This window comes from Girardinichthys multiradiatus, chromosome 9, assembly GCF_021462225.1.
Source record: "Girardinichthys multiradiatus isolate DD_20200921_A chromosome 9, DD_fGirMul_XY1, whole genome shotgun sequence".
Taxonomy (NCBI): Eukaryota; Metazoa; Chordata; class Actinopteri; order Cyprinodontiformes; family Goodeidae; genus Girardinichthys; species Girardinichthys multiradiatus.
This window is the reverse complement of record NC_061802.1, coordinates 29489316-29504353: the sequence shown is the minus strand read 5'-3', so window position 1 is coordinate 29504353 and position 15038 is coordinate 29489316. Positions and strand designations below refer to the sequence as shown.

The following is a 15038-nucleotide window of genomic DNA, read 5'->3' as shown; positions in this document are numbered from 1 at the left end:
GTTGTAAAAAAAAAAGAAAAACTTTCAAGCTTCTCTCGGCTAGTGCTTTGTAACTTGTTATCTGTACCTTTACAAAAATACATTTAATTCATTTTGCACTTTGACCTAAAACTATCTGCAATCATAAAAAGTCCCAGAAGATGTCAGAGTACTAGGATCAGGTGTCATCCTTCTTTTTAGATTAGCTACTGATTGTTCTACTGCTACACTGGTAATAACTCAAGGTGGCCATCATTGGTCTGTGTCAGAAAAATCTCTGGACCTTGAAGAGAACCTGGCCAGAATGGAGCCTTTCCTCTTTTTCACCTCCTTGATGCAGCACTTGTCCGCTAAGAGGAGGGTGTGATGGACTAAAGCTATAGTAATTATTCTGCAAACAAAGCAACATGAAATATGTGAAAAAGATGCAACGCTATGCTTTGCAGTGTATATATACATTCAGCACTGAAACTGTCTCATTTGCCACTAGAGTACAGCTGAGTACCCCTTTCCCCACATCCTGTGCAATCAAGCTGTACTGTCTATATGGCATTTTCTCAGTGGCAGACAGACGAAACTGCCACATACAGGGGAGATTGAACCCTCTCATCACTGATAAGGAGGCATGGGGTTGGCACCACACAAAGAGGGCTATGTGGAGTGTGAGGACTTGCTTGCGTAAATTCTTTCAGTTGCTCATGAGTTGTGAATGAATTTTGAGTCGATGCGTGAAAGAAACCTTCCCAAGGTTGCTAAGTAACTGCTAACACCTAAGAGAAAATCCTTTATGAGTCTATTTTCACGTGTGTGATTATAAAGTAGAAGTGGGCTTGGATGATTTTATTTGAAGCTTTTCAGTTCAATCAAACACAAAATACATTTTTCAGCCCATGTGTTTTTGCATTCACAGACACAATCCAAGATGCTTTGTGCTGCAGATGCTTAGCAGCTTTTACTGCTTCCTGCACTGCTTATGTGTTCTTCTTCACAAGACACTGGATTTTGTAGCCAACCCTGTAGGCCTGCAGGTACACGCGAGCCTGGTTCATCCTGCAAACAGTCACAGGGTGGAAAAAGGCAACAATATTTTGTATGCTTTCATTCTGATTCAATCCAACTCACACAACCAGATTTGCTGTGTAGCAAAAAATACCCCTCTAAAAATACTTTTATTACATGTTTATTCATATAAAAACATCTTACTCCCAGAATAGCATAATGCACACTTGAGTACAGGACATAGCTGGTGTTGGTAGGAAAACCACTGACCTGTATTTAGTGCAAAGCTGAATTCCCAAGGGTCCACAGCGATCAACGTAGCTCTCCCTGAAAGCTTGCCTCACAGCACGAGCTGTGCTGACCACTGTGGTGACCACGGGGCATGTCCTACAACACAGAAAAGTAAATTTCTATATCTACACCTTAGAAAGTTGCCAAATAATTATCATGAGGTATTACCGTGCGGAGTAGCTACAAAAAGTAAGTTGATGGTAGTGTCCAGTTTTATTTTAAAGAACTGTGGAGAAGTTATCATTGGTAAGGTAGACTGACTGCTACTCAAAGTGGATTTAAAAACCTATTTCTGTCATCTAAAACTCATAATCAAAACTTACTAAGCAGCAAAAGCAAAACCTGTGGAAAGAAATTTACACCCCATCCCTTGTGTATTAATTTCTTTTGTCTCTAACCACCAGGCTCTCTTTTTTACTGGATAAATACTTCATAGAGATTCATGGCTCTCTTACTCCATCTGATTTGATGTTTAAAGTTGTGGGTTTGGGATCTATCAATGAAAAAATAAAAAGGTACACAGAACATTGCACGTGCAATGATAAATATGTAACATTGTGTTTGCATTGGAAAAAAAGCAATTGCTGCTTTTGTGCTTTAGGTAAATGCAATCATGTTTCAGTTTAAAATATTTATGTCAATGCTTTAAAACTGTGAAAGCATCAAAAATGTTTAAAATGAGAATCTCATTGTCATAGTTTGCTTTGGTTTGAAGAATTGAATGCAGAGAGGAGTTAGGAGGCAGGCAGGGGAAATAAAGTTCAAAACAGGTAATCAAAAACAAGAAAGCTCGGTAGAAAAATCAGGAAACAAAGAGAGCAAACGGGCTAGATGGAAGGATCAAGCTAAGAAAGCTAAGAGATATTTAAGATGGAAGGTGATTGCTGAGACTAGGATCAGATTCTTTAAATCATTTGTTGCATTTGAGGGGAAATAACGTGAACAAAGAGACAGAATGCCCAAATCTAGGAACACAAGGAAAACAAAGCTAACTAAAACACAGGAAACATAAATAAACTGTAAGAATATGCAAATAGTGAAGGAACTACATATGGAATACCCTAAGTGGCAAAAGCAAACATTAAACAGGATGTTAAGAATGTAAATACATAAATATTTAATAATAGTTAAAATATAATAATATAATAATATTTAAAAATATAATAATATATTATATATATACATATATATATATAATATATAAAATATGGCCTGAGATGTGGAACGAAAACCACACAAAGTAATCAAAATATTAAAGTCTCAATGATCGTGAGGCCTATACTAGGATGGGCCAGTTAAATACTAATTAGTTTATCAATTTTTGTTTTATTATGAGTAACAAGAACATGAGTTAAGAAACAAAAGTGAATTCTTGATAGTGACTAGTCAGAGCAAATGACTGACAGGAACTTGAAGGGAAGCTGGGGTTAGATTTCTTATTAATCTTTACACTTACAGCCTCTCACAGCGCAGGCCTGCGGTGCCTTGTGGACAGGTACAGGTGTTGTGCGGGCTGCATGTGGCTCCATGTTGACACGGTGGGACACATTGTGTGGTTACACCTGCAGTAACATTCCACAGTATTACCAAGGGAAAATGATTGTTTTCTTATCCACCTATATGCAGTACACATATTGATTTGACGGTCACTGGCAAACCTGTTTCACAGAGACTGCCGGTGAATCCTTTGGCGCAGCGGCATCTGTTGAGGCCCACACACACGCCTCCATTTCTACAAGGTTTCTGACAATGGACGGGCTCTGATGGGGACATAAGAGAACAGAGGACCAATGCTGTTTGGAGTAATTCAGTTCAACATGGCTCATTTCTGCACCTGTCAGTGAGAGTCAGTGACCAGAAAAAGACGTTTTTCAAATAGCAGGGCAATAACAACTGGTCCGTCAACTGGAGCGTGTTTGCGTTGTGGTAGCCTGACCTCAGGGATGACGAACTGTATTCTGGATATATTTGTTTTTAAGAAACAGTGAAACAGTTCCCTTGCTTATAGTCTGAATTCTCCTAATAATTCAATAGTCACTTTAATTAACAACTACTAATTACAATGAAAGATTTGGTGCCTTATCATTATTATCAAGCTTTATATCTTGAAAAACAATTGTGTTCTTTTTTTTCTTCTTTTTTCTTTGCCTGTGCATAGAATACTTGGTGCAACGTTTGCAATGATATTATTGCTTTAGAGAGCTCACTAAATTAAAATACATTAGAGGCTATAATGAATAAGTAGAAATGAATAGAGATTAAGCATTGCCATCATTTTACCAATCTGGCATCGAGCTCCTTGCCATCCCGCAGCACACGTGCATTTGTTAACATCCACACATCTTCCCCCGTTCTGACAGGCTGGAGTGCACAGTGCTACAAAAAAACACACATATCCATATTGGTTACATCTGGTCCAGTCTGATCTGTTTTTCATGTTTTTCTTCTATGTTCTGACTAGTTTTTACAACATGTAGCTACGAGTTCATTTATGAAGAAAATGACAATGAAAAAGCCAAGACAGTAGTTGGATCTGAGAGGGCTTGTGTAACTGCTGCCGGGTGTGTTGTGGTTTTACTTACGCAACAGGCACTGAAGGCCTGTGTAGTCAGAGGGACACTGGCAGGTGCCAGGGCCTACACAGCGACCACCATTAGCACAAGGCAGCTCACACACAGCTACGCATGAAAAGATGCAAAGATCTAGTCACAGATATATAAAACTGCAACAATGTAATCATAGAGAAAAGGAAAGCAAAACATCTAATGCAAATGTAGGCTTTATCTACAATGCAAACAAAGTTGTAGAGATAAGTCAACACCCACAAAATAATGAATGTTCCTTTTGGTGAAAAAAGACATAGTACCTGTGTGGCATCCTGCTCCTGTCCAACCAGAAGGACACAAACACGTATTCCAGCGCATGCAGGTACCTCCATGGGCACAGGGTGGAGAACACATGGCTGAAATAAACAACCAACGTAGATTTATCACACCCTCGCTTTATGCTTTATCTAAACCAATATCTTATTGTCTTTAATCTTCTTAAAAACATGAATGATAGTTCTTTACAAAAACACATTCCAGTAAAACACTGAATATAATTATTTCAGAGCTTCTTTTATTTTAACCTCTTACCGTTCCAGTATACTCATAATATTAATGGTACAGATTGAATACACTGAGACCACTGTGGTCTTTCATGGCTTTTGCTGGTACAATTAGAGCAATTTACTTCATATTTAGTCAGTAGTAATTTGCAGTTAGAGCTCTAGATGTCGACGGATGGTGGCAACATCAGGTCCTTCACCAATTCTTACCCTTTTTTCATACCTGAGCACAGCCATTTCATCCCTCATTGCTTTCATATATACAGTGCCTCGCGAAAGTATTTGCCCCCCTTGAACTGGTCAACCTCTTGCCACATTTCAGGCTTCAAACATAAAGATATAAAATTCTAATTTTTTTATGAAGAATCAACAACAAGTGGGACACAATCGTGAAGTGGAATGAAATTTATTGGATGTGTCAAACTTGTTTAACAAATAAAAAACTGAAAAGTGGGGCGTGCAATATTATTCGGCCCCCTTGCGTTAATACTTTGTAGCGCCACCCTTTGCTGCAATTACAGCTGCAAGTCTCTTGGGGTTTGTCTCTATCAGTTTTGCACATCGAGAGACTGAAATTCTTGCCCATTCTTCCTTGCAAAACAGCTGGAGCTCAGTGAGGTTGGATGGAGAGCGTTCGTGAACAGCAGTCTTCAGCTCTTTCCACAGATTCTCAATTGGATTCAGGTCTGGACTTTGACTTGGCCATTCCAACACCTGGATACGTTTATCTGTGAACCATTCCATTGTAGATTTGGCTTTATGTTTTGGATCATTGTCTTGTTGGAAGATAAATCTCTGTCCCAGTCTCAGGTCTCTTGCAGACTCCAACAGGTTTTCTTCCAGAGTGGTCCTGTATTTGGCCCCATCCATCTTCCCATCAATTTTGACCATCTTCCCTGTCCCTGCTGACGATAAGCAGGCCCAAACCATGATGCTGCCACCACCATGTTTGATAGTGGGGATGGTGTGTTCAGGGTGATTAGCTGTGTTGCTTTTACACCAAACATATCATTTTGCATTGTGGCCAAACAGTTTGATTTTGGTTTCATCTGACCAGAGCACCTTCTTCCACATGTTTGGTGTGTCTTCCAGGTGGCTTGTGGCAAACTTTAAACGAGACTTTTATGGATATCTTTGAGAAATGGCTTTCTTCTTGCCACTCTTCCATAAAGGCCAGATTTGTGCAGTGTACGACTGATTGTTGTCCTATGGACAGACTCTCCCACCTCAGCTGTAGATCTCTGCAGTTCATCCAGAGTGATCATGGGCCTCTTGGCTGCATCTCTGATCAGTCTTCTCCTTGTTCGAGATGAAAGTTTAGAGGGACGGCCGGGTCTTGGTAGATTTGCAGTGGTCTGATACTCCTTCCATTTCAATATGATTGCTTGCACAGTGCTCCTTAGGATGTTTAAAGCTTGGGAAATCTTTTTGTATCCAAATCCAGCTTTAAACTTCTCCACAACAGTATCTCGGACCTGCCTGGTGTGTTCCTTGGTCTTCATGATGCTCTCTGCGCTTTGAACAGAACCCTGAGACTATCACAGAACAGGTGCATTTATACGGAGACTTGATTACACACAGGTGGATTCTATTTATCATCATCAGTCATTTGGGACAACATTGGATCATTCAGAGATCCTCACTGAACTTCTGGAGTGAGTTTGCTGCTCTGAAAGTAAAGGGGCCGAATAATATTGCACGCCCCACTTTTCAGTTTTTTATTTGTAAAAATAGTTTGACACATCCAATAAATTTCATTCCACTTCATGATTGTGTCCCATTTGTTGTTGATTCTTCACAAAACACTAGAATTTTATATCTTTATGTTTGAAGCCTGAAATGTGGCAAAAGGTTGAAAAGTTAAAGGGTGCCGAATACTTCCGCAAGGCACTGTAGCTCTAAACAAACCATTTCCTACCCATATAGAGTAAGCCTCAAAATAATTTATAGTCCTGGCAGATTCAAATTTAAAGTATTTACATTCAATCAAGAAGTTTGTTTCTGAAAGAAAATCCCACAACTATCACCAAAAAGACAAAACATACAATATCATTTTTGAAAAAAATATATTTTTGTTTTTGTTTACATTTTATCAAAAAATAGCTCAGGAAAAATTACTCTCAACAATAATCAGTGGAATGGAATTTTTGACTTTATAACTTTAGTGATGAGCTCTAAGTCTTTGAGGTTGGAAAGCCTCCTTACTATCACCCTTATCAGTATCTCCCTCCACAGATTCTGCATCAGATTCAGGTTTGGATCACTCTAAAACATTAGTATTACTTCCAGTCAGGGTAAACATGTTGATAAAATTAAACAATTTCTTTAAACCTAAATCTGCAAGGGGTATGAATAATTAATAATAACAATAATAATATTCCTGAAGTGTTTACTGAAGTGTCTTTTTCAGATTTAACCAAAAAGTCTGCGGACATTCAACAATGTCAGACGAAACATCTTGGTCAAATTAAAAGAATTACTTTAAACCTAAATCTGCCTGGGGGGTATGAATAATTTTCAGTCTATCTGTGCTTAAACCGGTAAATCAGTTTATTTTTCTTCATAATTAAGTGGTTTGAAAAATTATGCAGTTAAATAATCATAAGAAGAATCAAAAATCCCATTAAATTTTCATTTTCTGAAATATTGCATTTGCATTCTATTAATTGTTGTTCTGATCCCCATCCTGGGAATTCGACTATTGAAAAATATGACAGATTACGACCTTCATTTAAACAAAAAAACAACTTAAAGCTAGTAAATCTTATTCATCTGAGTAACAGAATGAACATTTTCTTACAGATTTAGGAAATCCTTTTGATCATCAGCTGTCAAAGTAGCTATGAAATGCCTGCATGTTGGGTACGAATATGGGTATAAAATGACCAAAGATGCAAAACTATGAAATGTTGAAGAGGCAAAATGACCAGCATCCTTGAATGTATAATCGTTTACATGGAGGTTTGCACCTGAACAGCCCACACCAGGGTAGCCCAGAGGACAGTCGCAGCTGTTTGGCCCCACACACACTCCGTAGTTCTGACATGGTGGGTCACACACAGCTGGAGCAAACAAGAGACGCATTAACTCAGCTTTGTAAGAGATGGGGTAAAAACGTTACTATCAGTAACATGTTTTAAAGAGATGTATCCTTATCAGTGTGTAAGAAGCCCGGTCTTTGACTTACGTCGACATCTGGTAGGGTCATCAGTCCGAACTTCATATCCTTCCCTGCAGGTGCAGTTAAACCCACCAGGGAGGTTCACACAGAGCTGCTCACACCCTCCGTTTGTAAAGTCTCCGCACTCATTCACGTCTCATGAGGAAGGACAGATGGAGAGACATTTTAATCAAATTCTGTTAATTCTTTTGAGATAAAATGATTAAAAAAAATGTGGATTCAAACATAGCGTATTAAACTTGGCGGCAGCAGAACTTGTTAGGATTTGACGACAGGCAATGACATTTCTGCACTTCCCTTTTCCCAGCTGATGTAATTTCTGTCTGTGAGCACCCTCATTCTGGCAAGAGCAAAAAGGATGAGAGTTTTACAGTTTCTGTGAAACCCTTCCAGATTTTATTATGTTTTTAGCTCAAAGCCCACAGCAGTAAATGTTTAAAAAGATTACATTTGGAGGAAGGTTTCAACAGATGGTGAAATCTGATTGTAGTTATGTGATTAAAATCAAATCAACTGACACATTTCCTTGCATGAATATGTTGCCAAAGAATATTCCAAAAACTGTATAAGAGCAAAATGTGAAAAAAAAATTAAGATGAGGTCTCACCAACGCAGCTCTTGAGGTCGTCCCCCAGCTTCCAAGCTGCTCGACAGCTACACTGAATGTCTCCCTCAGCTCTCAGGGAACAGACATGGTCGCAACCTCCGTTTCTTAGCTTACAAGATGTAGCATCTATTCATGTCAGAAGGAACAAGAGCTTTAGTTACCTTAATGCCATCTTGGCCCACAGAAAAATTTAGTTTACTAAGATCAGACACCAGTTTAAAATGATTCCTCTAACGGAGCATTACAAAGTAGTTGAACACACAAGAGTCCAGAGTAGTCTACTTTCAATGACAAAGGGAGCATGACGTAAGGGATTTTTTCAAGTGCAGCTTCACAGCAAAAGGAGAGGGTCCTGATTCAGTCTGCTCAAACACCATATCTCCACTCACAGGTCAGTATGAGAATGTAATATTTTATATTTTTACTTGAAGAAAAATAGCCCAAGTAAAAAGAGATTTGTGTCAAAGTTGGCATTAATAGTAGATGAAATCAGGGCGACAAAAAGCACACATGGATTAGAATGCATGTTATTGAGCTCCCGTAGACTATTTGGTTCAAAATATCGAAAAACCGCCAGGGAGTTTGGAAAAAAAGGTTTTTATATCTCAAGTTGAGGTATATATTTAAAAAAATATTCATACACCAAGGCAGTTTTGTGTTTAAAGAAATATTTCACTTTTACCAACCCTTTTCTTCTGACTAGAAGTAATATTAATATTTTGGAGTGCCCCAGCTAGAGTCTCGCCTTGAATCAAACAGAGAAAAGATGGAGGGAGCAAAAGATTAAGGTGATGGAAAGGAGACCTTCGAACCTCAAACACTTAAAGCTCATCAGTTAAGATAAATAATCTTAATTACTACTCTTCTGTACATGCTGTCAACTACAGTAGTAGATTCGATCTTTATAACTTTTCTTTGCAACCCTCATGGGAAACAAATGTCAGATAATTTTATGTGCCCTCAAGAAAAAGATCCTGTATGCTGCTCTAAAAGTTGATATTTCTGTGTTTGAATATTGCCAGGTGGTGTAAATATTGTAACTAAGATTCCAGCGCTGCTGGTGCGTTTGAAAGATCAGCTAATTGAGATTGTGTTGCGCTCAAAAGAACTGCTTGCTGTCTAAAACAGTATTAATAAAGTAAGGTGGTGACACTGGCATATCTGTTTTTAAGAATATTAGGATTAATAATAGCATTTTTGCAGATTAATTGTCTCCTGAGATTGCTTTTAAATCTCTGGTTAGTTTGCAAGTCTGTTGGGTCTCTAATCTACTACCTCATATATTATAGTCCAGGCATAACTGAGAAAGAGAAGTAGTAAAAATGATGTTATACAGGTCCTTCTCAAAGTATTAGCATATTGTGATAAAGTTAATTATTTTCCATAATGTCATGATGAAAATTTAACATTCATATATTTTAGATTCATTGCACACTAACTGAAATATTTCACGTCTTTTATTGTCTTAATACGGATGATTTTGGCATACAGCTCATGAAAACCCAAAATTCCTATCTCACAAAATTAGCATATTTCATCCGACCAATAAAAGAAAAGTGTTTTTAATACAAAAAACGTCAACCTTCAAATAATCATGTACAGTTTTGCACTCAATACTTGGTCGGGAATCCTTTGGCAGAAATGACTGCTTCAATGCGGCGTGGCATGGAGGCAATCAGCCTGTGGCACTGCTGAGGTCTTATGGAGGCCCAGGATGCTTCGATAGCGGCCTTTAGCTCATCCAGAGTGTTGGGTCTTGAGTCTCTCAACGTTCTCTTCACAATATCCCACAGATTCTCTATGGGGTTCAGGTCAGGAGAGTTGGCAGGCCAATTGAGCACAGTGATACCATGGTCAGTAAACCATCACAAAATTAGCATATCATTAAAAGGGTCTCTAAACGAGCTATGAACCTAATCATCTGAATCAACGAGTTAACTCTAAACACCTGCAAAAGATTCCTGAAGCCTTTAAAACTCCCAGCCTGGTTCATCACTCAAAACCCCAATCATGGGTGAGACAGCCGACCTGACTGCTGTCCAGAAGGCCACTATTGACACCCTCAAGCAAGAGGGTAAGACACAGAAAGAAATTTCTGAACGAATAGGCTGTTCCCAGAGTGCTGTATCAAGGCACCTCAGTGGGAAGTCTGTGGGAAGGAAAAAGTGTGGCAGAAAACGCTGCACAACGAGAAGAGGTGACCGGACCCTGAGGAAGATTGTGGAGAAGGGCCGATTCCAGACCTTGGGGGACCTGCGGAAGCAGTGGACTGAGTCTGGAGTAGAAACATCCAGAGCCACTGTGCACAGGCGTGTGCAGGAAATGGGCTACAGGTGCCGCATTCCCCAGGTCAAGCCACTTTTGAACCAGAAACAGCGGCAGAAGTGCCTGACCTGGGCTACAGAGAAGCAGCACTGGACTGTTGCTCAGTGGTCCAAAGTACTTTTTTCGGATGAAAGCAAATTCTGCATGTCATTCGGAAATCAAGGTGCCAGAGTCTGGAGGAAGACTGGGGAGAAGGAAATGCCAAAATGCCAGAAGTCCAGTGTCAAGTACCCACAGTCAGTGATGGTCTGGGGTGCCGTGTCAGCTGCTGGTGTTGGTCCACTGTGTTTTATCAAGGGCAGGGTCAATGCAGCTAGCTATCAGGAGATTTTGGAGCACTTCATGCTTCCATCTGCTGAAAAGCTTTATGAAGATGAAGATTTCATTTTTCAGCACGACCTGGCACCTGCTCACAGTGCCAAAACCACTGGTAAATGGTTTACTGACCATGGTATCACTGTGCTCAATTGGCCTGCCAACTCTCCTGACCTGAACCCCATAGAGAATCTGTGGGATATTGTGAAGAGAACGTTGAGAGACTCAAGACCCAACACTCTGGATGAGCTAAAGGCCGCTATCGAAGCATCCTGGGCCTCCATAAGACCTCAGCAGTGCCACAGGCTGATTGCCTCCATGCCACGCCGCATTGAAGCAGTCATTTCTGCCAAAGGATTCCCGACCAAGTATTGAGTGCATAACTGTACATGATTATTTGAAGGTTGACGTTTTTTGTATTAAAAACACTTTTCTTTTATTGGTCGGATAAAATATGCTAATTTTGTGAGATAGGAATTTTGGGTTTTCATGAGCTGTATGCCAAAATCATCTGTATTAAGACAATAAAAGACCTGAAATATTTCAGTTAGTGTGCAATGAATCTAAAATATATGAATGTTAAATTTTCATCATTACATTATGGAAAATAATGAACTGTATCACAATATGCTAATATTTTGAGAAGGACCTGTATGCACTTTAAGCCTTAGAGGACAAGGACAACATAGAAAGCAAATAAATCCTTATGTGTAACTCTTTAAGATTTTAAATTTTATTTATGTATGTCCTCCATAATGCCTCAGTAGACAACCTCGCAGGTCAATGTATTTTTCACATGCATGTTTGTTACGTGTGAAGGAACCGACTGCTGCAAGTGAGGTTGTCAGTGTCCAACAACAGCGGACGCGGGCAGTGGCAGGTGAATCCCCCAGGAGAGTTGCTACAGGTGTGAGAGCATCCGCCATTCTGGAGTTTGCATTCGTCGATGTCTACGTGAATGCAAACAAACAGACGGGAAAATTGCCAACATGAACTTTGGAGCACTTAAATCTCGCTTCTGTACACCACAGAATGCTGGTTTCCATTTTTTTTCAACTACTAATCTTTTAAAATGTATCCCCAGGAAACCCATTTATGTCTAGGCATGCGACATCCTATCTGACAGACACACACAAAAACAGAAACCCATGAAAAAATAGATTACGTATTCATGGCAGTTTGTTTTCCTCTTATGCATGCTGGTAAATTACTGAATCTGAGCCGCTTTAAATGGCTGAAAATGAGTGTGAAAACTGCTGTATTAAGTGAATGAGTGCCTGTGGGTGACTGACCTACGCAGGTGTGGCCATCAATGTGCAGCTGGTAGCCTGGTTTACAGGAGCACTGGAAAGAACCCATAGTGTTGATGCAAATGTGCTCACAGGTCCCATTTGGAGCTGAACACTCATCCACATCTGGGGGGGATCAGAGACCTTTAGAGGAATATTTCATCACATCATAACACAACATTCAAGAGTTCATTTAATTAACACAAGTTTTTACAAGTTTGGATCAGCTGAGCAGTGTTTGTTAGTGCCATTTAAGATTAATGCAAATGTCCAAAGAGGCTTGATTTCTTTGCTGCCCTTTGCTGATATGTAATTTGAGAGAAAAGACTGTTAATTTTTTCCTCAAGAAGCAAACATTAATTAATCAACTAACAGTGTCGCCGGTGGACAGCAGAATTTCTGGGTATTTTGCTTTCTTATTGGCCGAAATGAAGTAAACTTTAGTCTTTATTAACATGTTATTGACTGCACAGAAAAGGTGCCATCCTGATGTGCCATTCCTCAGCTTTTATAAACTCTTATAAAGAGCAGAATATGAATTTGGGGCTTTAATGTTAATATTCAGTGTTTACCACCTTATCTTACTGTGTTTTATGCAAATAGATGCATCACTGTACCTTACAAGACATAATTCACTGGCACACATTCATTTACTTAGAGGATGAAGACACCAAGTATGGAATTTAAAGAGTGTCAAGATTTGAAAGCAACATAGTGGAAAACATTACATTAGTTAATGCTCTTGGTGTTGGAATGAACAAAATGTTGCAAAGGGAGCGTGGTTTGGAAGACCAGACACTGTAGTGAATCCGAAACCAACTTATTTGACAGCAAATTGTAATTTTCATTATTAACCAATCATCTTTAATGATTAATTCTTTAAAATCAAACCTGATCTAAGTTTCTGCTTTTTCTTGGCAACTTTTATTAGACGTAGTTGTCAGAGAGTAACTAAACTGTCATCCTAAAAGGTTAAAACTTTTGCTTCCAAACTGTTTTCAAGGGTCAAAGGTACTTTATTTTTCTGTTAGGATCTCAAAGGCATCAATACATTAGATCCAAACATCCAACAAATCCAACAAATATACATGATGGGGGTGCTATGCATCCAACACAATGAAACCTATGGTGAGTTAACATTTGCTTGTTAATAAAGAATGGTACTGAGCTTTGGCCTGCTGTTTAAAAAAAAAAAAAAAGTTATGCTAACTTCAAAACAGAAAAGCAGAATAATTTTTGTTCTGTCCAAAAAAACCTGAAATCTGTTAGAGATGTATAAGAAAATATTTTACCAGTTTTAATATTTGGACAGAGCCATGCAAGCTGTTTACACATGCTCCCTGTAATTAGCATAGGACTGTTATCGTGTACAGCCATAAAAAAGAAAATTAACTAAATTTCCACTTGTTCTTAACTGCATATGCTAGAATTAGCAATGCATTACACCTAGATTCTGCAGGAAGTTGGCAAGGTAAACCTATCTCTGGAAATATTTGGATATCTTTCATGGCTGTTTAAGGCTGGCCAGTTCATGTTTTTATTTAGCCCATAAATTATATAAAATAGTTGACATTTTAAGTCTATATGCCTTATTTAGCCTAAACAAAGACATTGAGTCAGGCTTGGTTACCCCATGTGATTTACCCACAACCACTTTTGAGACATCAATAGATTTTTTTTTTTTTTATACGTGGGTGTCCTTTGACCTTTCTCTTTTTGACCACAGTTTTACAAGGTTTATATGGAAGACAGTGTTGCTTCTTTATGTCTCTTCAGTAAAGATTTGCTCAGGGGGAGTCAGTGCCAGAGTCAGTGTGGACCTGACAGTGTTTTTGTTTCTTCTTTTGCAACTCCCAAAAATTGAATTCCTGAACCTTTTTTCAAATCTATGTCTTACATTACCTGTGCAGTTATGTCCACCCTGGTCCAGCTGGTAGCCTGCTGCACACTGGCAGCTGTACGCTCCTAACTCATTGGTGCAGTTGTGTTCACAGTAGCCATTGTTACGAAGGCACTCATCAACATCTGTAAATAAGGACAAACTTGAAAGACTTTCATGCTCTACTGCGGTTAGAAAATGTCCACCCATGTTTGTGGAAAAACATGCGCATAAATAACTCTTACCCACCAAAGCAAGCATGCCCGTCTCCATTAAAGCCCTGGTAACACTGGCAGAAGTACGACCCGATGATGTTGCCACACCGAGCGTTGGTGTCACACCTGTGACTGCCTGATGCACATTCGTTCTCATCTAGGAGGAGATTTCTTTTTTTTTGCAAAACTGCATCTAAAACTCAGTTCATCTCTGTTGCATAACCATTCTGCCACCCGGAATAATTTTCATGGAAGGCATAACAGCAGGTATTAAACCCCGTGCACACAAGGAAGCTGAGAGAGTTTTCCACAGAGAGGCGTCCGCACTAATTGCTTACCTTCACAGTGTGTGCCGTTTCCCCGGTAACCTGGTCGACAAACGCACTTGTAGCTCCCGAGCGTGTTCTCACACACACCCTGACCGTCGCACAACCCGGGACTCTCCATACATTCATCCACATCTGGGACAGAGAGAAGCACACAGTATTTATACTTATTTTCATTTACAGCTGATAAAATTTAAGCATAAATTATTTACAGCCTGGTAAAAAAATTAAAAATACGTTATTTGCAATGTCCACAAAGATGACAAATTACAAAGTTGTGTTCATACCAACAAAACCCAACCAGGGTTCTTATGAGGCATAAGTTGTTGGAAATTAGTTATTTTGAGAAATGCATCAGTTTGACAACATTGTGCATGAAACTCTTTCCTTCTTGTTACTTAGTCTATTGGTATGAAAATTTCTGTCTTTTCTGCACCTTTTTATTATTATCTTATATGTCTATTTTCTTTGTTGCCCTTTGCCCTCCTTCCTGCTTCAGCACATAGATTTAGGCAAAGTTACA

The 15038-nt window shown here is 39.2% G+C and overlaps 1 protein-coding gene across 1 annotated transcript; it reads right to left on the bottom strand.

Moving 5' to 3' along the window:
* Window positions 1-804: 804 nt before the first annotated feature.
* LOC124873490 (neurogenic locus notch homolog protein 1-like) lies at window positions 805-14444 on the bottom strand. The gene is made up of 14 exons (XM_047374176.1): window positions 14224-14444; window positions 13998-14120; window positions 12099-12221; window positions 11634-11756; window positions 8167-8292; window positions 7566-7694; window positions 7348-7440; window positions 4136-4231; window positions 3852-3947; window positions 3550-3645; window positions 2928-3029; window positions 2726-2831; window positions 1249-1365; window positions 805-1029 (listed from the first exon to the last, which is right to left on the bottom strand). Exons 3-14 carry the CDS (start codon window positions 12163-12165, stop codon window positions 951-953), a joined length of 1230 nt encoding a protein of 409 aa, XP_047230132.1. The 5' UTR covers window positions 12166-12221; window positions 13998-14120; window positions 14224-14444; the 3' UTR covers window positions 805-950.
* Window positions 14445-15038: the final 594 nt, after the last annotated feature.